This window comes from Nomascus leucogenys, chromosome 22a (assembly GCF_006542625.1).
Source record: "Nomascus leucogenys isolate Asia chromosome 22a, Asia_NLE_v1, whole genome shotgun sequence".
NCBI classification, from domain to species: Eukaryota; Metazoa; Chordata; class Mammalia; order Primates; family Hylobatidae; genus Nomascus; species Nomascus leucogenys.
In genome coordinates this window covers 110,198,273-110,224,372 of record NC_044402.1, presented here as the reverse complement: position 1 = coordinate 110,224,372, position 26,100 = coordinate 110,198,273, and the positions used below count along the sequence as shown (strand labels likewise).

General features: G+C 35.9%; 1 protein-coding gene across 16 annotated transcripts in view; it reads right to left on the bottom strand.

The window, feature by feature from the left end:
- The window catches only part of MAP2 (microtubule associated protein 2), a 310,603-nt gene that overhangs the window by 34,826 nt on the left and 249,677 nt on the right, over positions 1 to 26,100 (bottom strand). For 7 of the 16 annotated variants that reach the window (XM_030803699.1, XM_030803700.1, XM_030803701.1 and 4 more), the window contains 6 exons: positions 20,515 to 20,628; positions 18,410 to 18,487; positions 8,421 to 8,666; positions 2,928 to 6,653; positions 2,517 to 2,723; positions 2,211 to 2,345 (listed from right to left, as the gene is read on the bottom strand). In XM_030803699.1, coding sequence (XP_030659559.1) covers positions 2,211 to 2,345; positions 2,517 to 2,723; positions 2,928 to 6,653; positions 8,421 to 8,666; positions 18,410 to 18,487; positions 20,515 to 20,628 — 4,506 coding nt within the window. The remainder of the gene's footprint in view (positions 1 to 2,210; positions 2,346 to 2,516; positions 2,724 to 2,927; positions 6,654 to 8,420; positions 8,667 to 18,409; positions 18,488 to 20,514; positions 20,629 to 26,100) is intronic. The other 9 variants (XM_003254014.4, XM_030803709.1, XM_012501628.2 and 6 more) reach the window with 7 other exon arrangements.

Sequence of the window (26,100 nt, the reverse complement as noted above, 5' to 3'; positions counted from 1 at the left end):
GTCTACAATATGCTTTATGCCATGTAGGACTAGCTAGTGAGATTTTTCAGATTCTAGGACTCACTGTTTTTAAGGAAGCAATAAAAGCGATGCCTTACTTCTATCTCTGTAATATAACTCAAATTCTTGTGACATGTACAGCTTGCTTCAAGCCAATGACACCTACATCTGATACATGCTTTCTCCTAAAGTATCTTAACATTAGACCAGAATAAAGGAAAATCTTAATTAGTTCAAAGATTTTAAATTTCTTTCAAAGAATGAATAAAAACACGATTTACTTTAAATGTGGTAAATTGAATACCAATGACATGCAAACACTTTACTAAACCATTTTACATTTTCCCTAAAATTCCACAATCCTGATGACATCTTTCATCCTTTTAGGTAGGTTATAGAGTTTTTATGCTAAATCAAGAGATTCTGCTTGCCCAAGCAATTTTGCTACAAAGTTTAATGAAGCTATTAATTTGCTATTAAGTTTAATGAAGTTCTAAGTTTGATGAAGCTAAAAACCTGAGAAAATGAACTGAGGTGTGTCATGTTAATTCCTAACTCCTAGCTTCAGAGATATTCTTCATCCTGAAGCTTTATCAAGGTGTGCGTATATACAAGCCTTCTATTTTCAAATCCTGCCTTAGATTCTTGTTTTTGAAGGAAAACACATGATACGATTTCTAGATGAAGAACACAAATACAAAATACTTGGAATTTTCAATGGCTAAAATAAAACCATCAATTACCTTGATTTTCTCTTTCTCGCAAAGGCTAATGTTCCTCTTAACCTTTAAAACCATCCAAAGATTTATATAGAGGCATTGATGATGTACAATGGAAAGAAAAACATTCTTTTCTGATTTAGCAATCTGTCATTTTGCAGACTACAAGCATGCCACTTAATAAATGCTAAAATAAAATATAGTGTAAGGTAAGATTATCCTAGTATAATTAAACATATAAAATAAATACTTTGCCCTGAAATTTAGAAAAAAGTTGGCATTACAGATATTTGTAGGGGCTTTTATGATGGTTTCCAACATGTTTCATTCCTTTGTTTTACCAGTTTTATAAACTTAGGAAAAAATATGTATTTGAGGAAGAGTAATAAGTAGATAGCAGGCCGGGTGCGGTGGCTCATGCCTGTAATCCCAGCACTTTGGGAGGCCGAGGCAGGTGGATCACGAGGTCAGAAGTTCAAAACCAGCCTGGCCAAGATGGTGAAACCCCGTCTGTACTAAAAAAAAAAAAAATTAGCTGGGTGCACACCTGTAATCCCAGCTACTCGGGAGGCTGAGGCAGAAGAACTGCTTGAACCCGGGAGGTGGAGGTTTCAGTGAGCCGAGGTCGTGCCACTGCACTCCAGCCTGGGCAACAGAGTGAGACTCCGTCTCAGGAAAAAAAAAAAAAAAAAAGTAGGTAGCAAAGTAAAAATAAACCGAAGTTTATTTCTAACAAGTTCCTCCTAAAAGGAAGAGTTTTAGCTTCAAATTTTTGAATACTAAATTATACAGAAAAGTCAAGCAGTTTGGATCCAACATATTTAAGAAATCCCCATGACAAAATGTCAGCTAAGAGATGTAGTTCAGTAGAGTGAAAATCTTGTTAATTTTGGATATGAGGAATAAAATCTGATACAATTACCAGAAAATTTTGTTTTCTATCTTCTTTTTTTCAGCAAAAGCAAAGTAATAGTAATTTTGCAAACCACAATTTCACTTTCTGGCTTGCTTTTCATTTTCAGTATCTAAATCACTACACATTCTTGGTGGTTTTCAATAAATTCATCAACATCAGTAACAGATTTGGCAGTATCAATGTAGAAAATAGGACAAATATTTATGGGTTTAAGCATGAGAGAGATAAATAAGCAAAATAATGAGAATGCATACCACAGTTAAATTCATCGCCATCGTCTAACCAAACACACAGAATGAAAATAGGAATCCCCAGAACGTGACACTAGAGCACAATGCCAAGATACAATCACGCACTGTTATGTCTGAGCATGACAAAGAAACAGATGGTCATGACCTTTTCTGTAAGGAGGGGGAAATAAAGAATAATGATACAAGACACTTAATAGTAAAATTGTTCATGACTGCTGAGATTCTTGGAAGAAAAACAAAATGAAGAAGCTGCTACAGTAATGAGATTTAAAAAAAAAATACATGTCTATGTTTGCCAGTCACATTGCAGAATTGAACAGTCACCTGTGGTTTTCCGCTTAACACAGGAGAGATGAGTTGGTCTAGTATATTTGATAGCAGGTTTTAAAATGAATTTCCTGGAGGGAGAGTGGGCCTGAACTTCTGTTTTTTTAGCAAGTTCAGCCTTCTTATAAACTGCTATGAATAAGAAAACACAAAAAGCATACCATCAGGAAAAAATAAACATTTGGAGCAAAACCGAACGAGATTTTATAAATAATTAGTTACCACTGTTAGGCAGTTCTTCTGCAAAAAAATAATAATGAATTACTTCAAAAACATTTTTAAAGAAGTGATTGTTAAATGAACCTTTTTTCCTTCTCACTTCATCTCTGGAGACTGTGCTAGGTTCCTTTTTAGCTACTTTTCTTTCAGGAGTGGAAATTCTGCCTCTCCCGGTTTTAAAAGGCTTTTCTTTTCTATGTTTCTCAAGAGATGATCTCCGAGCTTCCTTTTCAGCTTTCTCCTCTTTAGGAATAGTTTCTAACTGTTCTGTCATGATGCTCCTATCATCATCTGTGGATCAAAGCAAATCATGACAACAACAACAACAGTGAAAACATTAGTAACAAGTGTACAAAATCCTTTGTATATTTAACAAAATGCAAAATAAAGAGATAAAGTATTTTAAAATGTTTAAGTGAAAAAAAAATTCCCATAAGGTTATTGTGTTTGAGTTGTGAGAAGAAAATTAAAAAAAATAATAATAATAATGCACACCTTGAGTGTCCACCCAGAGGCTGTCAGCGTCCATGATGGAGTCGTCAATGGTGGTCTCATCTTTGTAATCGTCATAGGTTTCTGTCTTATATTCAGAAAGTGCAACCTCTTCTCTCTCAGGGGAAGCTGGAGCCTCTGGGGAACCATCTCTGGGTTCTGCCTGGGCTTCAGCTGCCTCTTCTACTTCAAACTCTTCTTCATCATGAGGAGATGGTCTCCTTTCCACCTCAGGCTGCTCTAGGGCTGCAAAACGCACGCTGTGGGACCCTGACTCCCCTTCATCAGTCGTGGTTTGCACTACAGTGATGAAATCATCCTCGATGGTCACAACAGACTCAATCACTCCTTTGTGTTCACCTGGGCAAGTCTCCACAAATTCCTCCCTGGCACCTGAGACACCCAGGTCAGTTATCTGAAGGGTGTCTGAGCGGAAGAGCAGTTTATCATATTCTCCCTGGGCTTCTATCTCTTCTTCCTCACTCTGAATCTCTGCTGGTTCAGATACGATTGCTTCATGCAAAGGCTCTGCAACATCAGAAGGCGTGATGGATATATCCGGGGTCTCTTTGATTTCTTCTTTTGGCCCCTGAATAAATTCCATCTGGACATCAGCTCTCTCATCTGTGGCTAAATCAGCCTCTGAAACAGCAGGTGGGCAAGGTATTTCCACTGACAATTTGACGGCAATCTCATCTTGAATTAGAGATGATTCTGGAGATGTTTCCTTCTTGCCCTCATCAGCTTTCAAGGACTCCATGGTGAGACTTTCATGCTCACCACTAGATTCATAGGACTCCTCCTTGTCTACAGCCTCCTGGTGCACCAAGTCAGGCTTGGCCACCTTCTCTTTGACTTCTGTCTCACTAACTTTGGTGCCTTCTTTCATGTGGCCAGACTCAACACCCATAAATGCATCTGCCTCCTGCGGTGCTTTGGATGAGGGGGTCATGTCCTGTGTAGCCTCAAGTTTTAGCTCCGTTGCCCTTCTATCGTCTATGTTTAGCCCTGAAGCCATCTGTCCAAAGTCACTAATTTTAACATCTAGTTGACCCTGGACAGCAAAATCCAGACCTTGTTCTACTCTTTTGGATGGTTCTACCTCAGTTATCTCTGGCACTGAACTAAGACCTTTCTCTGCTTTCTCGGAGGATGCATCTGTTGGTATTGACAAATCTTTGGTCAAAGCTTGCTCATAGGTTACTCCTAATCCGAATGTTTCTGCTTCATCACCAGCCTCTTCAGTTTTCTTGGCATGTTCTTTTGAATCAGCATGTTCTTCACTCTTTTCTAGTACAGTATCCAACCTATCATTAGCTTTCTTCTCTTGGTCAAACTCCTTACTCAGTCCTGATTTGTCACCAGAGATATGTGCGGATGCTTCTTTGTCAACACTGAACTCATCTTTGACTCTTCCGGCTGCTGCCAGTTTCACTTCAATCAATGAAAGGTCTGTGGCCAAATCTCTTCGAACTTTATCATCAGTGCCTTCGTAAAAGGAACCACTCTCCCCTGATAAATTCTCACTGTCTTGAACAGGTGATGGCAATGGGACTGTGTATTTATTGAACACACAGTAGCCCAGGTCTTCGAGCTGACTGTCTGTTTTTACAATGACATGGTTTTCATCAGTTACCGGGGGCAAGCCAGTACGACTATCCTCAACCACAGTCTCTGATGGGACTGATTTCCTCCTGGCAACCTCAGCATCTGCACTCACAGAAGCCAATCTTGACCTTGTGCCTGCCAGATCTAGCATTTCAGGCAGGTCAGGTGCCATGACATTACCATTTTTGTAAAAATCTTTGGCTAGGAAAGGAGACTCACATGATGTCTCCACTTGAGTACTTTCTTCTCCAGTAGCTTTTACTTTCTCTATCTGTTCTTCCTCTTTGCTTTCAACAGGGAAGCAAGGGGCTTTCTCCAGTGCAGGTGTGGTGGCTGGAAGGTAATCATCCCCTTCATCCATACTTCCACTAGTGTTGGTTAGAATATCAGAAGCCAGAGGAGAAAGATCATGTCCCCGACCAAAGTTAAATCCAAGGGCTATGGAATCTAGGCAAGACATCGGCAAATTGATTGACATGCTTCTTTGTTCTATTGCAGACCTACCACCAAGTCCTAAACTCCTGCTAAGGGTCAAATCGTCCTTATTCTTACTGTGGAGGTCCCTTTTCTCTCCATACACTTTTGGATCAATAGTGAACATTCTTTCTTGAGGAGAACTGGGTTCTTCAGGTAAATCTGATGGATAACTCTGTGCGAGAGTGCTGTATCCTGCTTCTTGTGCTGGAGGACTGGGCTGGGATTCTTTTCCTGTTTGAAACTCCTTGTCACCATTTTTATGCATGGGAGACATGGTATCAATAGACTCATGGACACTTTCTCTAGTGTCACTCAGTTCATAGTAATCACTGCCTGGCTCAATGCTTTTTGTTGCTTCTTCTTTCAAGGCAGATGTTTCAAAGTACTTGGACATTCCTGATTTATCTTCATAAAATGGCATATCAAAGTCAGCTGATGTTGCAGCTCCAACTCCTTCAATCTTATCTTTGTCATCAACTCTCATTTCAAAAAGTTCCTGAATTGAGCTCTTTTCAATTAATGCAGATGGTTCGGTCATGGCTTTCTCCAGTGTTTTAGAGGTCACGGCTGAATCTGTAACTGCTTGCTCCAAACTTACAGGGAATGAGTCCTGTTTCAACATATCTGTGGTAGGCTCTTGGTCTTTCTGTTCTGAGAAAGTGTGCTCTGTGGAGGTCTGAATTATGCCTGTTTCTTCATCTGTAGGTTTTCGGGGTTTACTCTCCTTTGGCACAGCTTCTTTTTCAGAAATGGTGGTTTTTTCTTCAAGCCTCAGCTCCGGTTCCTTTTCACTAAGTATAGGTTCCTGTCCACTGGGGGTGAAACTATCTTTTTGCTGCACAGTCTCTTGATTTATGGCCTCCTTTTCTTCCTCTAAAACTTTCCCCGTAACATGTTCTTCTACAACTGGAATGTGAGCATCTTTGGATAAGGTCATTGCCTCTGAGGGTGGTGCTTCTGCCATTTTGTCAGGTTTATCCTCATGGGGCTCTTCAATTTTAAAACTATCTTTGGCAGTAGCTGGGCCACTGGTTTGTTGCAGAGATTTTTTGTCATCTGGCTGTAAAAAGGCAGGGATGAAGGGCAATGTTTCTGTAACTATTTCATTCTTCATGACATCTAAAGGAAGAGTGAAGCTTCCACCTTGAAAGGGACTTGGCATGGGAGAATCAAATTGTTTCCCTTCCCATTTTGGGATATCATCAAATACGTCTTTTTCCCTCATGGGAGTCAGAGGGCCAGGAGATATTGGAGCAACTAAACCCCACTCATCCTTTTTTGCTTCCGTTGGCATTTCGATGAACCAGTCCTTTTGTTCTTTTGGAGTTGGAGGCTCTTTAGGGAGGTCAATGCCAGGTACTACAAGGCTTGGTTCTGTCTTCTGTTTCATGTCTTCCAGGCTGGCAACAAGAGTGTGCCCAAACAAAGCTGGGGGTGCTTTTTCTTCTTCTGTGCCTTGCATGTCCTTTTTATCAGGGTAAGTTTTAGTTGTCTCTGGCTGAGAAACTAAGGCAGCATGTTTAAGGTCTTCACCAGGCTTACTTTGCTTCTCTGACTCCTTTTCCTTCTTGTCTGAAGGCTCAGCTGCAGAGGGAGTCAATTCCTGTTGATCATGGAACTCCATCTTCGAGGCTGTAAGTAAATCTGAAGTAATCGGGTTGATTTTTAAACAAATAATAGGCAAGTGCATTCAGGAAATAAGCTTAAAATTATATTTTGAAGTGATAAATGAATGGTAGAATAAAAACAAAAATTATGGAACATGCAAGCATGCTACCCATGTAAAAGTCAATATGAAAAGGTCAGGACTGAGATATATGTGTACTATTACTAAAATGAACTTTGGTTGTAAATTAATGTGCAAAGGAATTGTAAGAGCAGTATATTTCTGGATATTCTTTTCTCTTTTTTCCTTTGTTTTTTTTGTTGGTCTCTCCTAAACATTATGTGATGTGTATTATAGAAGAAACAAATTTATGTGCCTTCTATACATAAAAGTTATAAGCTAATGAATATTGACTAAGCAGCTAATGTTAGGGTACACAAGAATATATAGTAAGAACTAAATATAGATAAGAATTGATTTCTACTGAACATTTTCATTGGTTTTATCATTTAAAAATGAATTGGTAGGCTATGGGCAGAGAGCCAAGTAATACACAATGATATAATGTTAATAGTTGCAGTTAACTTGATCAACAAATGTCAGGGCCAATTCTTTAGGCATCCACAGATTACTGGCATAAATTTTTAGAATTCATCTGAGGGTAAATTTCAGAAATATAAGTAAATACTTGCTATCAATTTTATATGATATGACTTAAGAATTTACAAGCCAGTTTCTATCACATATTTAAAAATTTAAATTCCTAATCATCACTTAGTCTGTACAGTAGATATAAGAAAATCTGAATTACACTGTTGATACTGGGAAGTCATGTGAGTAACAAACTTTTCAAAAGAGTCAACTATTGAAATAACTTTATTCCCATGGTCATGACCTCAATCCCTGGAGCATGACCAACTGGTGAAGCATTGGCCAGTATTGGCTTTAAAGGTGCTTCACAGAAATTAGATAACACATTTTTACTTTTATTTATTCAACAATCCAGAAGGCTTTATTGTCCCACTTGTGTTTTAAGGTCAAAAGTATTTTACTGTGGTCATTAGAGCTAAATGTAGTTATCTGGAAAAGATTTGGGGAAAAATAATAAAATTCAACCATCTCTAAAAGAGCAAGTGTATGGATCATCATTACCTTATATACTTATGTGTCCTGTTGTAACAATAGAAAAAAAATACTTTATGAACTTCTAATAAAGGTTAGATGAATGAAAACTCAAGAGATATGGGGATGATCAGAAGGGCTGGCTGCCATGGGGAGAAAATGATATGAGAAGCATCAGCAGGAGCTCAAGAAAATCAAACCAGTATTCATTGAAGCATAAAAAATATAGCACATTTTGGTTGCAAACAAAAACGATTCCACCATTTAAGCCTCTATGTGCCAAAATCCAACTGTACGATTTGAAATAAAAGCATATGAATTGCTGTCCCCAAAATAAAAACAAAAATACACATGTATTAGCAATGTGACTGGCAAACATTTGAGATGAGGGGGGCGGGTAAAAAAAATAAAAAAAGAAGCTCACATAGCATCATCAGCCTGGCTGCAAAGCGTATTGTATCATGGCAAAGGAAAACCAGGAATCAGCTGCAGCACTGGAAAACCAGCTGCCACACGGCACTTGCGCAAGCCACACTCTCTGCACATTAAGCCTACAACAGTGGACTTGTTATCGTAAGACCCAGCGATGAAATAGCGAAATAGGGTTGGAAAGGCATCAGGTCGGTAAGCCACTGGAGAGATCATTTGCAACAAAACACATGCAAATCCTGAGAAAGACACACCTTCCCCAGCGGAGGAAGGGGTTTTTACTTCTGGAGACACCTCCTTGACCTCTTTTACACTTTTCTCATGTGGGGCCCCTGCCGGGGCACTGTCTTCGGGAACTATTTGGGCCTCCGCACTAGACTCCATTTGGCCCTTACTGAGGCCCTTGGGTTGGTCTGAGGATTTAGCAGCCCCACACTCTTTCTCAGGAAGAGCGGCAGGTTTCTCTTCCTCAGCCATCCGACTCTCTAGCGTTTCTTCTTCTTAGGGATGAAAAAGATGTTGACATCATGACCACAGAACAATACATGAAACGACAGAAATATTACTAAAGGAACACTTTCAGCTCCATTAGAATGACCTCATGAAGACCTCAGCTGTTTTTTTGGGGTGAACAAATCAATATTCTAATGCAACATACATTATGTACTGGTTGGAAAACTATGATGTATAATCTGCTAATAGTGATGACTTTTAAAGTCTCATTAAAAGGCAATTTATTTTAAAGTTTGAGAGCTGAAAGGGTTGTATTGATTGATTACCCTTATTGGAAACGGCAGTAAGTTGCACGCATGTAGAAAGCTTGCTGGAAATAAGAGATGGTGCTGCCGGATAACAGATGGTTGTGAAAAGATGGATGTACTGATGTACTGAAAAAAAAAAGCCTTTAAATTTGTTAGACATGTGCTGTTTTCGCCAATGCAGGAAGCCCCTACATAAGAATTCCCAGCTGCTTTATTTAAAATGTGCAAATTTTGCTAAAGAAATCTTTGGGAATAAAAAAAGCCTTGCCTCAAAAGAATATCCAACCAACTACCTTAACAGCTTTATCAAAAAGTCCACCAAATTTACTTAAAATATAATTTATTTAGCATTTCCAAGGTAAGGGACTACCTAAGTCAAGTTATGTTAGCTTCATTGCATTGTATGATGTTGGAGAAAATGAACATTTTCAAAAATTAAGTAAAATAAAATATGTTAAAAACAAGGTCAAGGTTAAATTTAAATCTGTTTACAAAAGTCTACCTCTGGGACACGACTATTATCATATTGTTTAACTCCCTGAAATATCAGTAATGTAGTTCATGTATAATTCTCTTTGACACTAAAGAAAAAATATGCACATTAGTAATCAAGTCTTATTTCTGTAATTCAAAACAAAATCACCAAGGAAAGATAACTGAGTGGCAATCAAATGGCCAAAATAACCACCCCCCAAACCATGTATATCACATAAAAAAGTTAACATTTAAGATGTAAAGATAAACTTTTAAAGTTCATGAGTTATTGCACTAATTTGTTTCTCATTTACACTAAAATGTCAGTAAAAATAAGTAAATCCCATTTTGTTACTTAAGGAATTGGAGAGAAATATATGAACTGTTTTATAGTTTTGTAAATGGAAGATTCTTACAAAATTCTTATGAAATAGTTGTGCATTGTTTAAACGGCCCTGAGGGAAAGACTACAGATACAAGGAAAAGGAATTTCTTTTATTTTTTTTAGAAATATTAATATCCTCAGAGAGAAAGAGAGAGAGAAAAAAATCTACATTATCTATCTCTTCACATTTAGCACTCATTTTTAGTTTTGTAATTTAATTATGGCATTTTAAGTAGCATTTTAAAAATTTAAATTCTAACTTGTTATTTTAAGAAAATTTTTACAATGCCATAGATTTTGATTACAGTTAAAAGAATTTTAATATAACTGCATTATAATGTTACCTTTTTGGATAAAGTCTAATCAAGTTAATTTACATGTTTTCAAATCCATGTAGCTTTTTAGCTTTTCATTTTCTCATTTAGTATAAATCATATTTATTTCCACTACAATTGTTCCTAATTTAAAAACTCACATATTTTAGAAATTTAGTTTAGAAGAACTTCGTTTCACTTAATAGGGGTTATATTTCTTTATCAGAGAGCCTGAGTTATTGGTGTTCTGTTTTCAAAAGGGTCCTTGAAGACGCTTATTATGATGACTGTAGTTGGTGAGCTGTAAGCTTATTCCTTATTGCTTTAGAACTATCTGCTTTCATATTAAATATTGTCCCTTTTGGAAATAAACTCTTCGCCTAAGCAAAAATATATTTAGCTGTATCTTTTTTTTTTTTTACCAAAACTACCTAGTTAGAATGAGACATATTGCAGCTCATCACCTACTTATTTTATCCTCACGATAACCAATTATACACTTGAGTCTCCCAGCTTTATAAGGCTAGAATGACAAAGGCTTTGAATCATTTCTTTCATTTTAGTCCAGCTCTACTGATGTGGGCCAAGATTTAGTCACCTGGGGAAGCCTCTGTAGTTTCTGTAGATGATTACATGATATGGGGAAATAAATTGTTTCCATAACATTTATTCTGCTCTAAACAGATTCTTCATTCTTTCTCTTTTAAAGATCTATCATATTAATATAGCACTAAAAAGAAAGCTAATGCTATTTAAAGATGCTATTTAATAATAATATTATGTGTCTAAGGAGGAAAAAAATTATATTCAGAGTCACCTTGTTTGGTTTGGGTAAAGAATATGCTCTTCCCCAGCTGATTATTGGCAGGGAGCAGAAAGAAGTCATACTTTAATAGAATATTTTTTTGCTTCTCTCTCTCTCTCTCTCTTTTTTTTTCTTCCTTCTCAGAAGCAATGATACAGAAAAAGGAAGTGCTCACATGCCTCCAGTGAGGCTTCTTTTATATAAATTGTTAAGGCATTTGGATAGATTCAACTTATATAGGAACTTCACTTTCATGCAGAGAAAACAGGTTCCTGCCCCTCCCACCCTGTATTAAGGCACGCTTAACATGATGCAGGTGGTCAAAGCTGCAGGCCAGGGAGGAGGAGCAAAAGGGGACCATGCTTGGTTCACCTTTCTCCTGGCCTAAGTGGGCCTCTGCACTCTGCGCTGTGACACTGGGGAGCACACTAGAGGTGGTCCATTCTGAGCTGAACAAAGGATGCTCATAGTACTCCTCATCGGAATTGCAAGGGTCATCATCAGGCACAGACACTGAGATGGAGGGGGCTAGGAGTCTACGCCTCTCCCCGCTGATGGCAGGTTCATGGCTGGGGAACCTGTGTAGAGGACCCACTTGATCCTCAGCCCCTTCATCTACAAACAGACACATAGGAAGAAACTGCAGGGAGAACTGGACAACACAGACACAAGATCAGACAGACGAGACAAACACCTACACAAGGACAGGAAGGGCCACAGAAGCAGCACAGCAGGATGAAGGGAAATTAGCAAGATCAAGCTGATGGAGGATGGGAGACAGTGAATGTTTCATGCCTCAGTAACTGCTGAATTCTACCTATCCCTTAAGCAAGTTTGCCATTGATCTAAGTGAACCAAAAGCATTGACAGCCCTGTGGCAAAATAAAAATCATCTTATACATTCTTCTCAAACAAGTCAGAATAACCAAGGAAACATTGGAATAGAAACAAAGCATTACAAAACAAATGCATTCTTTGGAGGAAATTATTTCATGAAGGTTAACTCTACTTACTCATGCTTATATCAATATATTTATAAGTTAAAAAAGAAGAAAGTTATTAGGATTTAATGCCTGTAAGATTATGAAGAAAATAGTCCTGTTTAATACATAGCCTTAATTATCTAGGATGCACAAGTAGTTAGTGTTTTGGTTAATTTAATTCTAGTTAATAACTTTAACCAGAAAGTCATTTTTAATTTCAATCCTGTTAAGAAAAATCTACAATGCATTATTCCTCTTTCCTGCCTTAATAAGAAATAAGCAGTCAGCATAGCTCTTTCTTAGGATGCTAAGGCTAATGTAGTACCTAGGGGCATCATTTTAAACCAGGTTCTGACTTGCAGGACACTGAAAGTATACCGTTTTAAGAAAGGCTCTAATATTATAAACTTGTGTTCTTATGTTTTGTTTTCCTCCTGAAAGCTTACTAGAGATACAATTAGCTAAAAATTTCTGCAGAGTTGGCTGCAGATTCATCAAGACTTTATTCCATGTAGTTTCATTTGTACCACTGGCTCTTGGCTGTTTTTCATGTTTCAAATCTCTTATTGCATATTTCTTATTGAAATGCTAAAGTAACTACTCTCATTTCTGTTCTTTCCTGTATCTTGCCCAGGAAATTTGCATTATTTAAACATATCTCCTTAAATATACAACTGTAGATCAGTCTGCTTAGCATTTGGATTCTTGTATAACTCAATGAGCACTTGGCTTCTGATGTGGTACAGACATTACATCTCAGGCCTATGTGGTGGTTGCTAAATTTGCTAATCACTATTTATTTACTTATATTGAGAAATCAATTTAAAATTTCATGACTCTCAATAATAAGAACAAAATCTATAGTATCTATCTGTACAGTTTTTATTTATATCAGATTTTAAGAAGACAAAATTATAGCATTAATTTGCAAATATACTGTATTTTTAGGACAGTAACTTATTTTTGGCAACCAAGTGCTGACAACTAGAAATAAGACTGAAATCATGAGGATACTAAAATAACATTTTGTAGAGAAAATACATTTAATCTTTCAAGCACATTATTTACTGATTGTTCCATGGAAGATGTTTCTGGATGGATGCTCAGAACTTTCTCAGCCACAATGCTTTTTATATCATGGGATAGCAGAAGCCTAAAATAACGTTTGATATTCTTAGTTCAACTCGGCACGATTTTGCAGCTGAGCAGATAATTGTCCAAGATCTGGCCTACAACACTGACTGAATCATAGCCCTGGCTTGTCACATGTCCTAGCCATTCATATTTCTCTCAGTGGATCTCTGGGGCTGTAAACTCCCCATGTATGCAAGTTACTTCTAAAACTCCTAATATGTTCAGTAGGGTACTTTCATGACCAATAAATGAAAATGGGATATGTTCCTCTCTGCTTTTCAACATTTATTTTCTGGGAGGTACAGCAGAATATAGTATAAAACTAAAGAATTTCAAGCTGAGAGTAAAGGCAATACTCATTGGATGTTTTAACCTTTTGCAGATTCTGGCCCTCTCTTTCTTGTTGTCATTGTTCTTTGTGAAAGTGCCAAAATTTAAAAACAGTCCAGAGCCTTGCTACAGATCTATGGCATTAAAAAAAATGGCAAATGGTATTTTCTGTTCTGAAAACTTTCACTATAATCAGGAAACAACAAAAAGAACAACACAAATTTTGAAAGCTCTAGTGGAAAAAGTAGCTTCTTTGTAGTATTTGTCTGGCCTGGGACCAAGGCAACTTCAAAAAGAGTGTCTGGCAAAGTCCAATCTTCTCTTGGTACTGTAAGCTGTCTGTACTCCAAGTCTCTGTTTAAGATGTATCAGCCTAAAGTCCATCTACGTTACAAGCTCTAGAGATATGCCAGGGAAGCTACGCTTTATGGGGACCAGGGAGGGCTAAGCCAAACAGGGCACTTGATTCTAATGATAATGATAGAAGACATTAGAGTCTCATTCCTTATGGTGTTGTGTATGGCAGGTGCATCTGGATCACTCCCAATGGAGATGGAAGACATAATAATTTTAAATAAATAAATAATAAATGGAATATTTATTTGTAAGCTTTTTTTTCTTAAAGGAAATTAGTATAGTAGCTTGTAACAAATAACTCTCATTTGAAGATAATTTACTTCCAAGTCTCACAGTAAGAACCTTGATAAGAAACAGCTTTAGGGATGTAGTGCAACTGTGATTGCAGAATTTAGATTTGGATTTGCATTCTGGACAAGCCACTTCTCCAGACATAAACCACGACATTTTGGGCAAAAGAGTGGAAATGAATATTGTCTATCTCTGTGGGTTGCTGGGAGGATTAAATGAGAAGATATCTGTGAAAATGCCAAGCACAATGTCTGACTCCATACATCTTAGCATATGTGTCTTCAGTGTACTCAGACAAGTTGTCAGGTACCTCTGTTCTTTCCTCTCATTTAGCACATCAAAGTTGGAGTTGAGAGATACATGAAAAATTAAATTTATTTCACAACAGTTAGTTTGCCGTTTGAGGTCAGGATTGAATGCATGCATCCTTTTACTAGAAGTGTGCATGATTCTGGGGACTCTGCTTTTGCCACAGAATATTCTATTTCATTTAATCACGTGTTATGCTAAAAACAGGGTAAGTTTATACACCTTGGACTTTTGCATAGTTTTCTGCATAATTATAATCTTCAAAAATAAAGCTTACCTGGTTTCAATGGAGGAACAAATTTTCCCTAGTTTGCTTTCATTGAAACTTTTTTTTTTTAATAAAGCATTTGAAAATTTACACTGGGCTAATGTAAGGTTTGCCATGTAAAACCCAGCCTTGGTATGCCAGCCTCCTTTGGAGACTACATCTTGTGGAATGTTAGTGATTCGGTACTTTTTGCTTGTTGTGGCATCACAGCATATGGTTGATGGCTGCTGGCCGCACTTACATTGTTCTCCACCATTTCCAAGCCCTTTCCATTCTGCCAGCTTTTGACTGAGGACTTCTCAGTCTGCTGACTGTTACTGCTGCCCCAGAATGACATAAAGAGAAAACTACTTTCAGATAAGCGACAATTAGGTCACCACATCCATGACACAGGAAAACACCACCCTAGAATTCTGGAGCAAACCTAAAAGGGCAGAAAGAATCCTGGTTCTGTGTTCAGATTATTCCATACCTTCACAGCCTTCCAAATTCTAATAGCTCAGTCCAAATGACAACTATTATGATTAGGCCAAAAAGAAAAAGGAGGTTAATTTGAAAACATCATAATCGGTACAGTTTTGGTTTACTGTACCGTAGATCCTTTTCTAAGTGTGCAGCTTGTTTCATTTTTTTCATCAAAATCCCTTGTAAATGTTTTCTAGAATAAGCACATATCCTGGGTATTACTGATATTATATTAATTATAATAAATATTCATAAATGATAGTAATTAATGTCTTAAATTATTTTTAGTGGAAGCTTTCATGTTTCCCCTTTGGGAAAGAACAGCTTTAAAAAGTTTGATAATTAATAAAAAGAAAGTGTATCCTCAAAATCGCTGAATTAATCTAACAAAAGAGCTTTCTTCCATTTGTATAAAAGGATCAGATTGCAGCAGTCACTATACCCTCAGATTAAAGTTGCTTTGAGGGTATCACGGAGGGTAAATAATCCCCTAGATAAGGCAAAAAAATCCACCTGCTCCCTTTCCACCTGACCTGCTATAAGCAATATATTGGTGGAATTTGGGCTGAGTATTTACAAACTACTTGTTTTGAAAAACTGAACAGTTCAATCCTGTCTTGTGACTTGTCACTGATTTATTTTCTGACAAAACTAAACTTAAAAAATACGTGTATATTACTTAAGTGTGGCTTAACATAAAAGAGAAACAGTAGTTTGTCTAGATCACAAATCTTTTACATATTTAAGGTGAGAATATTATCTGGTCTTTATAGAGGTAGAGTTTATAAAATATATACATCTATTTTTCTTAAAACTCAAAAAATGGTTATACTTTTAAAAGCAAATAATCAGAACTTCAGATAGTTCAATACCTAAAAAGTTAAAAATACAAGTTTGGCTTGAAAGTAACTTTGAATTACTTTCAATAAGAGGTTAGTTGGTATTTTCCTTGAATATCTTGAAACAGCTTGAAGAAAGTAATTCTAAAATATTAGGGAACTCTGGAAAGTTGACACCTAAGTTACCAAAATGTGAAGGTGATTCTACATTTTATTTATTTATGTTTTCATTATATTCATCATATTACCCTACAGGAAGCAGGCTGGGTGAATTCCCAGATGGATGGGAGGACTCTGCTTCTTCCCCTTCTGTTCCAAATCCCATATAGAGTAGGAAGATTAAATGACTTGACCTCAAGCCGACTTTTGGAGTAAACCTACTCTGTCAACATCATATCCCTCTCTGGGTTAAGAGGATTCTCTGATGCTTGAAAAGCTTTAAGTAGGAGCTTAAAAACATTTTCCACGGCCTGAAGGAGGTACAAGGGTCATGTCAGGCTTCCCGCTGCATTCAGAGTGAAATCTAGGCCACTGACCCCAGCTGACCACTGCTTACTCTCACACTCCTCCACTGCTCTACTCTTTCTCACTACCCATCAGCCACGGACCCCCTTCAGTTCCTGGGTCACTTCATCTTCTTGGGCACCTGAGTGCCCTTGTGCTTTTTTCTATCTTTGTTTGGCCAACACTTCCTCCTCATGCTACTGGTCTCAGCTACTTAGCCATCCCCTCACCACCCAATAAAATAAGGTTTCTCTTGTAATATTTTAAAGCTCCCTATTCTTTTCCTTTTCAATGCTAATCCAATTTGAAATTATTGGTAAGCTTATTTATTGGATTTCTGTTCTCCACTAGATAGTGTACTATTTATTTATTTATTTTGAGACGGAGTCTTGCTATGTCACCAGGCTAGAGTGTAATGGCACCATCTTGGCTCACTGCAACCTCCACCTTCTGGGTTCAAGTGATTCTCCTGCCTCAGCCTCCCGAGTAGCTGGGATTATAGGCGTGCGCCACCATGCCTGGCTAATTTTTGTATTTTTAGTAGAGACGGGGTTTCACCATATTGGCCAGGCTGATCTTGAACTCCTGACCTCAAGTGATCCGCCCACCTCGGCCTCCCAAAGTGCTGGGATTACCGGCTATAGTGTACTCTTTAAAAGCAGGGATCATGTCTGTTTTGTTCACTAGTATATACTCAGAATTTGAAGAGTACCTGGAACATTGTAGGGCTCAATAAATATGTGCCCAGTGAATGGATAAACATAAGGTCAAAAGGAACTTTTCAAACCTATAAATTACAAGATTAAATCACATTAACTAATAATCAGTGGCTGCAATGCACTGATTATTATCCCCAAAGTTTCTTTTATTCCTCAGAAAAGTTTAGTTTGTTTATTATTTCGGGCAGTAAATTGGAAAAAAAAGGGCTCAATTTAAGAAAGAAAAACCTTGCTAAAATAAATTTAGGTTTATAAATCTGTGACAAAATAAAATTATATTAGAGGTGATAATATGGTTCACTAATTCAAATTTTTGTATTTAGGAAATCAAAGAATATTTTAAATGAACCTAATTACAAATGATAAAAAGACAAGTCTTTTAAAATAAATATTCTTCAGTCTTTAACACAGTAAAAAGGAAAAATAAATGAATAAACACTTTTAAAATTCTGGTTTTAATATATGAAAACTAAGTAATGTTGAAATAACAATGGAGCCTTAGTTCTTCTCTGCCTTTTCCTGTAACTCTCAAACAATAAACAAAGGTTAACTGGCCTAAGTCGGAGAACCAGTAATGGTTTCCTTTTAAGTAGTGCCTTCATCTCAGATTCTGAATGAAAATTCTTCAAAGGCATCTTTCTGTTTTATCAATGAGAACTGAAAAGCTAACATGACATTCCATGTTGAGTAAGTTCATAAAAAGATCTATGGACAATAACAGGTCTCAACAGGAAAGAGTCATGAGCTTCGCTTCCAGTTCAATGCTCTCAGTATCAGATTCATTCATTAACTTCTTCATTTATTCATTAATATTTATTAAATTTGCTATGAGTCAGGCCCTGGGGAAGGTCTTGGCAATATAACAGTGAGCAAAACAGAGGTAATTCCTGACACTTTCATAAGGAACTGTTGATTTCATTGATAAATCTGACCCCTACTATTATGGAGATTACATTTATATTTATTTTAATTTTTGTTCAGTCACTTACAAGGTAGAATTGTATCTTCCCTGTTAAAGCATTCTAAAGTGAATGGGTTCTCTACAGTTATTTTAGCAACCGAACACAAAATTCTTTTCCTTAATCAAGCAGATTTCTTTTTTATTTACCAAATTCCTCTACTTTTGCTTTTATAAAAATAAGTGATTATTTATTTAAAGTCTTTGTTTCTTCTTCATTATTTGAAACAGATAGATCCAAAGCTTGGTCACATACTAACCAATACCAAAGTCCAGAGCTTTTTGATTGAAGTTTATTGTTCACCCTTTATCAGAAGACAAACCCTGAAAAGTCCAATAGGCCTTACCTTCCTCCACTGTGACAGTCTGTTCTGAGGCAGGTGATGGGGGTGGAGAAGGAGGCAGATTAGCTGTTTCTTCAGCTGCTAAAGATCAAACAATGGAAAAATGAGATGCAATAATTAATCCTTTTAGGCTGGTAGATGTGTAGGAAGTTCTGCCATTTGTAAAAAGACCTCTCTATAAAATTCAGAAAAAGATTCAATAGTAAGCCGCATTTGGTTTATTTTTAGGCCCATTACCTGATTCATGCATTTTTGAAAAACTAAAAAATAAGACAAGCATTTGATATTTAAAAAAAATGATTTTATCATCTCTAGAAAAACAGATTAGAGATGCCTGCTAAAATTCCATCATTAATCTCATTAATGTGTCTACCTGTTCAATTAATAAAATATTTCATTTTGGCCCTAATTTACCATATGAAAACACACACAGGCAGGCAGGCGTTTTTAGTCTGGATTCAGCTACTGACTGAAAAAACTATTAGAACGCTCTATTGTTCAACTGCTCAATCTGGAAACGTGTTATCTTGATCACTCATAGTTATTTTAGGGAACATATTTTTTAAACAACCTTTTGTTCACTGAGTCTAATTTCAAAACCCATCTTCTGTATGTATTCTCAGAAACGGAAAAATAAGCTTTCATAGCCTGAGTGAACTTTCAGACAAAAACCATGCGCTGAGTAAACTTCTGGTCTTAGCAATCAATACACATGAAGAGGCACCAGAGAAAAAGGTTCTAAAAGATGTAATTCATTTACAGTTAATGTAAGTTTTATTTTTCAAGACACTTACATGATTTGTGATCCCCTCATATGACAGAAATTGCAAAAGGAAATATTTCTCATTTAAGGCCAGTGGTTAAATCTATTTTAAATATTAGGGGAATTTCAGCTTCATAAAGTAGTTATTAGAGGCAGCTTTGGGATGACAGGTGACTTTTTAGTTCCTTACCCTACGGGCTTCTGCATGGCGTATTTTAAGATTTCAAGTTTTAAAAAATTGAGTTTTCTTTTCTTTCAAGGAATAAAAGTGAACAATAAACTGAAGGTTAATGTTTTAGATTTAGATAATTCTTTCTTTATGTGTTTTAAGAGAAAAATAGTCCTTAATAATTAAAAAAATCCACAGTACTGAAAATACTGAGTGTATTATAAATTATTATTCTGGGAGGGCAGATTATTTTTATTACTTACTTTTTAATAGACAATTAAAGGAATACTGATAAAAAAATCAAATATCATGGATATATTAGACTGTAAGAGAGGGAAATGGATATGTACTATTTTTAGGCCTTTAAAACCATACCTTTCTATGACTCGCGTGTATATACCTGTGAAATAAATATATATATTGAATTTAAGAGAGTCTCCTTTCTTGTATCTCTTTGTGTATATACATCCATCTCTCTATCTATCTGTCTGTCTATCTATCTATCTATCTATCTATCTATCTATCTATCTATCTATCTATAAGTACGGGCAGCAAGACTTGGGCTGAGAGTGTTTCCTTTGGCAAGCGTGCGTTAAATGACTTGCCTGGCCTGGAGGGCATTTGTCTTGTTACTAAGGGAGAGAGCAGCACTCTCTCAGCGCCCTTAGGTGAACCAAGTGAAGTTCAGTACTTCATATAAGATACAAAGTCACTCACGATTATAACAAAGCTCTGGCTATAGGTTTTGTGTAGTCAGTTCAAGAAGACCCAAACAAGGCTACAGTATAATCATTCACCAAAACCTGTAAAGGAAATAATCATCTCTTATGAAAGTTTTAGTATATTATCCTTATGGCTGGAGGTCATGAAATAATGCATTGGCTTTATTTTAATAATAACTATTTCTAGTTGTCTGGAAAATGAAAAAATTAAGGGCCACTTAGGGAAAAGTCTAACTGTAAGCTCACCACCCTAACTAAAGACTATGCAAACACTACAACAAACCAGTGGAAAAAGATGAAAATAGGTGCTAGTGCATACCCAGTCAAGGTGTCTGATGAATGTTACACGTAAGGATGAAGTACAAGATATGGCCTATCTTTTGAACCTGAAGACTTTATCCTGTGATCAGGGTGCAACAGACACAGTCCCTGACCTGAGAATCTTCTCATTTACCTAAAGGCAGAGCTGCAGTCTGGTCTTTATGTTGAGCTTCTTTCTCTTGTTCACCTTTCAGGACTGCTACAGCCTCAGCAGTGACTACTTGAACTATCCTTGCAGACACCTCCTCTGTAATAAACAGTAACAAAATAAAATATAATGATGAGAAGTCTGAGAAAGCAAAGAGGAAAAGTAACCAAACAGTATAGTGGATTAGAATTTCATTTTCTTCCCCCTAAAAAGTACAACATAATTTTTTAATTGCAGAGAAAACATAAACACATATATACAAAAAAGAAGAAGAAAAGAAGTTGGTATTCTAGGAGCTAAGCTAAGCAAGCAAAATGAGCACAGAACTGAGAAAAAACACTTACATGGTATTTGAACATGTTTTTGGCTTCAACAACAGAAATTTATTTTCAACTCTGAAGTCTATGACATCTCTGTTATATAATGAATGTTTGTATCCCCTGCCCCCAAAGTCATATGTTGAAGTCCTAACCTCCAATGTGAAGGCAATTGGTACTTTATTTTGTAAAAGCTGTTTACAAAAATAGAAACAATTTAATTTCTTTATACTTAGTAAAACAAATTCAAGGAGAGAAGAGAGGATTCATTTTGAATTTAACTTAAATTTGTTTTATAGTTTTCTTATACTATTCTAAAAATGTAATTTATATAAGCTTGTGTGCTTGATTTGCAGAAATACCATTATTTAAAATCTGAAAATCTATTTGTGGTTAAATAGCATTACCCAGGATCAGTGAAAATAAGATAAATTATAAAGAATCTGGAAAGATGAAGTTTTAATGAAATACATGGCAATGATATGCCAGATGGTCTCTTTCTAAAGAACTAGTATTTTTCTAGATAGTTGATGTTTTAAAGATCTTTAAAGCCATATGACATAAAATCATCTTAGTTTCATTTTTTTAAAAGGAGGGCTCAAAATTAAAATGATCGGTCTGTGAGATGCCAAATAACTAGTTTTTAGCGTCCCTGACTATTATAATATTCTTTCTCCTAAGCAGAACAATGGAAGAAATAACAAACACATAATCACAAAACTTTCTAACAGTCGTGAGTGAATGACTAACGGAAATATATCAACTCTTTTAGTGGTATGAATGAAGGAAACATACTCACTCTCAGACCTGCTCAGCTATCTGTCTATCTAAAATACATCATTGTAATTCCATTCCTGATTATAGCTGGAAGCTATGCAACAAGTGATTAGCCACAATTGAGCAACATCCATCTATCTGTCTGTCTGTCTGTCTGTCTGTCTGTCTATCTATCTATCTAATCTATCATCTATCTACCTACCTATCTGCCTGCCTACCTACCTATATATCTCATAGACCATGTTAGATATTGTGATAGTTTACCTTTAGAAGGTGACTATTTTATTTCTAAGAGATAATACTATCTTATTAGCATATTTGTTTTAGTGTTGGAATAGAATTTTTCACAGTTACACCAGTTAAATAAATAACATTAACAGTCATCAAAGCATTATGAGGAAGATCATCTGCTATGCTACTCAGTGAAGAGGGCAATAGAGAAGGAAGGGCTGTTTGTTTTCATAAAGCCAGGCTGCTGGGTGGGGTTTCTCTGAACATTCGCTGAAAGGCTGGGCTCCTAAAGTGATGTTTTTTTAAATGGGAAAGAGTACACAAAAAGGGCTACAGAAAATTAAATTAGCTGTAAAGATAGTGCTTAGACTTCTAAATTGTTTAATAATGTTACAAAAAGAATTATTTTAGGTTTTGAGAATTGCCACTTACATATATTAATTTTAATGCAATTAAAATATTTAAAAATCAGTAGAGTGAGGTAGCTTCTTCTAGCACCCCAGTGATTTATGGAAAAATTGAGTGTAATAAAGAGGTGAAACAATCATGGCAGAAATTGGGAGATATATATATATGACCTTTGTGTCTTCTGGATCATTCTTGCATCTTTCTATTAGCACGTATGCAAACTGTAGTATCTTCCTATGGCATTTAGTACATCTCACATGGAATTGTGCTGGTTCACACGGCTTATCTCCCACACTATGTAAAGTTTCCCAAGTCGAGGACTGTCTTCTGTCATTGTCACAATTCTAACTTTTAAGTTCAGGGGTACATGTGCAGCTTTGTTACAGAGGTAAACTTGTGTCATGGGGGCTTGTTGTACGGATTATTTTATCACCCAGGTATTAAGCCTAGTGCCCATTAGTTATTTTTCCTGATCCTCTCCCTCTTCCAATCCTCTACCTTCCAATAGGCCCCAGTGTGTGTTGTTCCCCTTGATGTTGATGTGTCCATGTGTTCTCATCATTTAGCTCCCACTTATAAGTGAGAACATGCAGTATTTGGTTTTCTGTTCCTGTGTTAGTTTGCTGAGAATAATGGCTCCATCCATGCCCTGGCAAAATACATGATCTTGTTCTTTATTATGGCTGCATAGTATTCCACAGTGTATATGTACCACATTTTCTTTATCCAGTCTATCATTGATGGGCATTTAGGTTGATTCTATGTCTTTGCTATTGTGAATAGTGTTGCAATGCGCAATTCTTGAAGCTTCTCTTATTGAGCTTTATTCAGATTGGATGCTTAACAGAATTTTTTTTGACAGAATAGAAAATTAATATGAAAGGTTTTGTTCATAATATTTACAAAAATTCAGAAATAATTCATGCTTGTTACTACATTTAGTAACCTTAAAACCTCAAATTATCTTATTTATTATTAAGTATTTGATATATATATCAAAACAGTATTTCTTAAATGGGGGTCCTGCATTCTTGTTTAACTATTGATAAGTATTTTTAGGGTCTGAGAGTGTTTTATATGTATTCATTTTTTTTTAGATTGGGAAGATAATCCAAAATAAATAAGTATCCATTGGTTATATGAGCAAATTATAACTGAGCAACTCTACATTATTTCAGTATTTTTCTTTGGGATTGTGTTTTAGCATACAGTTTTGATACCATGGAGAATTATTTTAAGTGTTGAGAGCTAATAAGAAAGGATAGGTGGATTTAATACATAAAGGATGTATTCATACAAGTGTAGCCCAAATAACATTGTGGTACACTGTATAAATAGACTTTGAAAATAGTTGAAACAGAGACAAAAGGAGAATAGAAGTATTACTTGTCTCCAGTTCAGTATAGAAATGTCCAACTTAAACAAAGGCACTGTATCAGCCAGTACTAATCGTGAGTGATAATTTAGTTTCAGCAAAGCAGTATCATTTATTGTAGATGGGAAGCAGTAGAGAGTTTGAATTTTACTGGTTTTGTTGTTTCAGAGAAAATGAATTTATAAGTGTGTTTATGTCCCATAATGGAATTAGAACTCATGAATAAGTTAATTTTATTTTTGTATATGTTTAACCAAAAGTTGTAAAAAAAATTAATCCAAGGAAGAATTGGTAAATTTTTTCTTCTTTGAAGGAATTTAAGAGAATTTGAGAAATATTATTTTAGCATAGTCAAACAAGTTATTGACTTAATTGACATATTATCTTTAAGAGTTTTTAGAGAATAATATTGTTAAACTTTTTCAAATAGGGCATGACACATTTTATAATATAAAGTTCACAGTGAATTTAGGAAAACAGGAGCCTAAGATTGTTCTGGGAATTTCAATTGGTCCAATTAATTTAAAATCTTCCTCTAAGTAAGGGCTGTCATCAGCAGAGACAGAAGCATTCTTAAGGAAGGAAGAGATGGGCTTCTCTCACTGGAAGCCTCATCAGCAAATCTACTGCGTGAGCTTCATCCTTATAGCATGACTCCTGGGACAGGAGCAAATTCACTCAGAGTTTGTGTAAAGTTCAGGGAAGATTAATGGTAAACGTTCCAAACAAACTTAGAAGACAAGGAAAGACAGTCACAAAATCAGACCTATAAAAATATAAATGTAATGATTATGATGTGTGTGATTATACATGTAATTTCATCACTGATTCTACATTTGTCTATTAAATGCCTCATCCATCCATCCATCTATCCATCCATCCATCCATCCATCCATCCATCCATCCATCCATCCATCTAGTCTTTCTATATATTTAGGGGATTACTGATTGCTGTTTTTTTTACAGCACACATCAGAGGGAATCTCACAGACTTTAATTCAAGAAAATGTGGGTACAAATTCCAGCATTGCTACTTTCTAGTTATTTCATACTATGAAATGTACTCAGTCTCATTTGCTTCGATGCCTTATCCATAAAATGGAAATAATTTTAGTACCTGTCTCAGAGGGTGCTGTGGGGACTCAATTACATAATTATATAACAGGCCTGGCACATATTTATATAACAGGACTGGAATACAAATAAAATAAAAACTTCTAGATAGTCCTTCACCAGCGCATCTTTATTTTCCCCTAGTCATGTATTTTTCTGAGTCTTCTACTTTAATATTTCTACTTTAAAGAAATAGCAATAGTGATATGCACTAAAGGTCAGCCCAACTAGGCTATTGTTATTATAACCATCTGAAAATATAGTTAATCCAATATCACTCACTGATGTTGATGGCTATGTTAATGGACAAGGGAAGTGTTTTTTTTCCAAGGCAAAGATATGAGAGAAGTAAATATTGTCTTTGTTATTTATTTTCTGGCTTCACATCCAGTTTCCTGGATGCATAGGTCCTGGGCTACCATCTGCTCAAGATTCCGTCCAGCAAGTCCCAATTCAGGACTGTCTATTCTGGACAGTGCTCTAAAAGGTATGATAATCCTGTCTAATTCTGAAGACAATTGGTGACATGAAAAATTCTCTTTGAAGTAAGAGATTAGACTACATTTTAATTTTTCATTGCTTACTTTTCCTACCTTCTATTCCTTTTTATATTTCCTATTCTTTTTTTCTTGCTTTTTATTCCAAACATATGTGTGAAGTTATAACCAGGACTTAGTTGTTAGAAGATTAAAGATGAATCTAGATTACACATAAATTGGGGAATTATTATTCATTATATGTAATTGAAAGGTAACTCCGATCTTCATAGCTGAAAATATTAAACAAACATAAAACTGCTTATTGTAATCTGATATTTTGAAAGGCTCAATTATCTTTCTTTTGAACTTATAAAATGTTCTGGCACTGGACATTTTTTAGTTTATGTTAGAAATTATCTTAGTTAATAAGTGTATACAATATGTTTTTCTATTCTTTCTCTTGTGAATGTTCCATTCTGTCTTTTGTGAATGAATGTCAGGGTTTTGATGTAATTAACAGTAGTTTTTGCATTGCAGTAAGACCCTAACATTGGCATTTGAACGTTAATTTGTTATTATTTTATCGGTAGTGTCAATATGATAATGAGACAATTTCTATAAGTAATAAGAAATATTATAACATGCCTGTAAAGTCATGTCATGGCTATGCATGAGTGACAACTTGGATCTGCTCACAAATCAATTAGAGGGAAAACATTAAAAAGGAACCTTTCTAAGTAAAATTCATCTCATAATTTCTAAAAATGCTATTTGTCAAAGGCTGATAAGAATAAAGGATTTAAATATTTAATCCAAGCAACAGAGCAATAGATGATAGCAGATCATCACTATCCAGGTAAACATCTGAAGA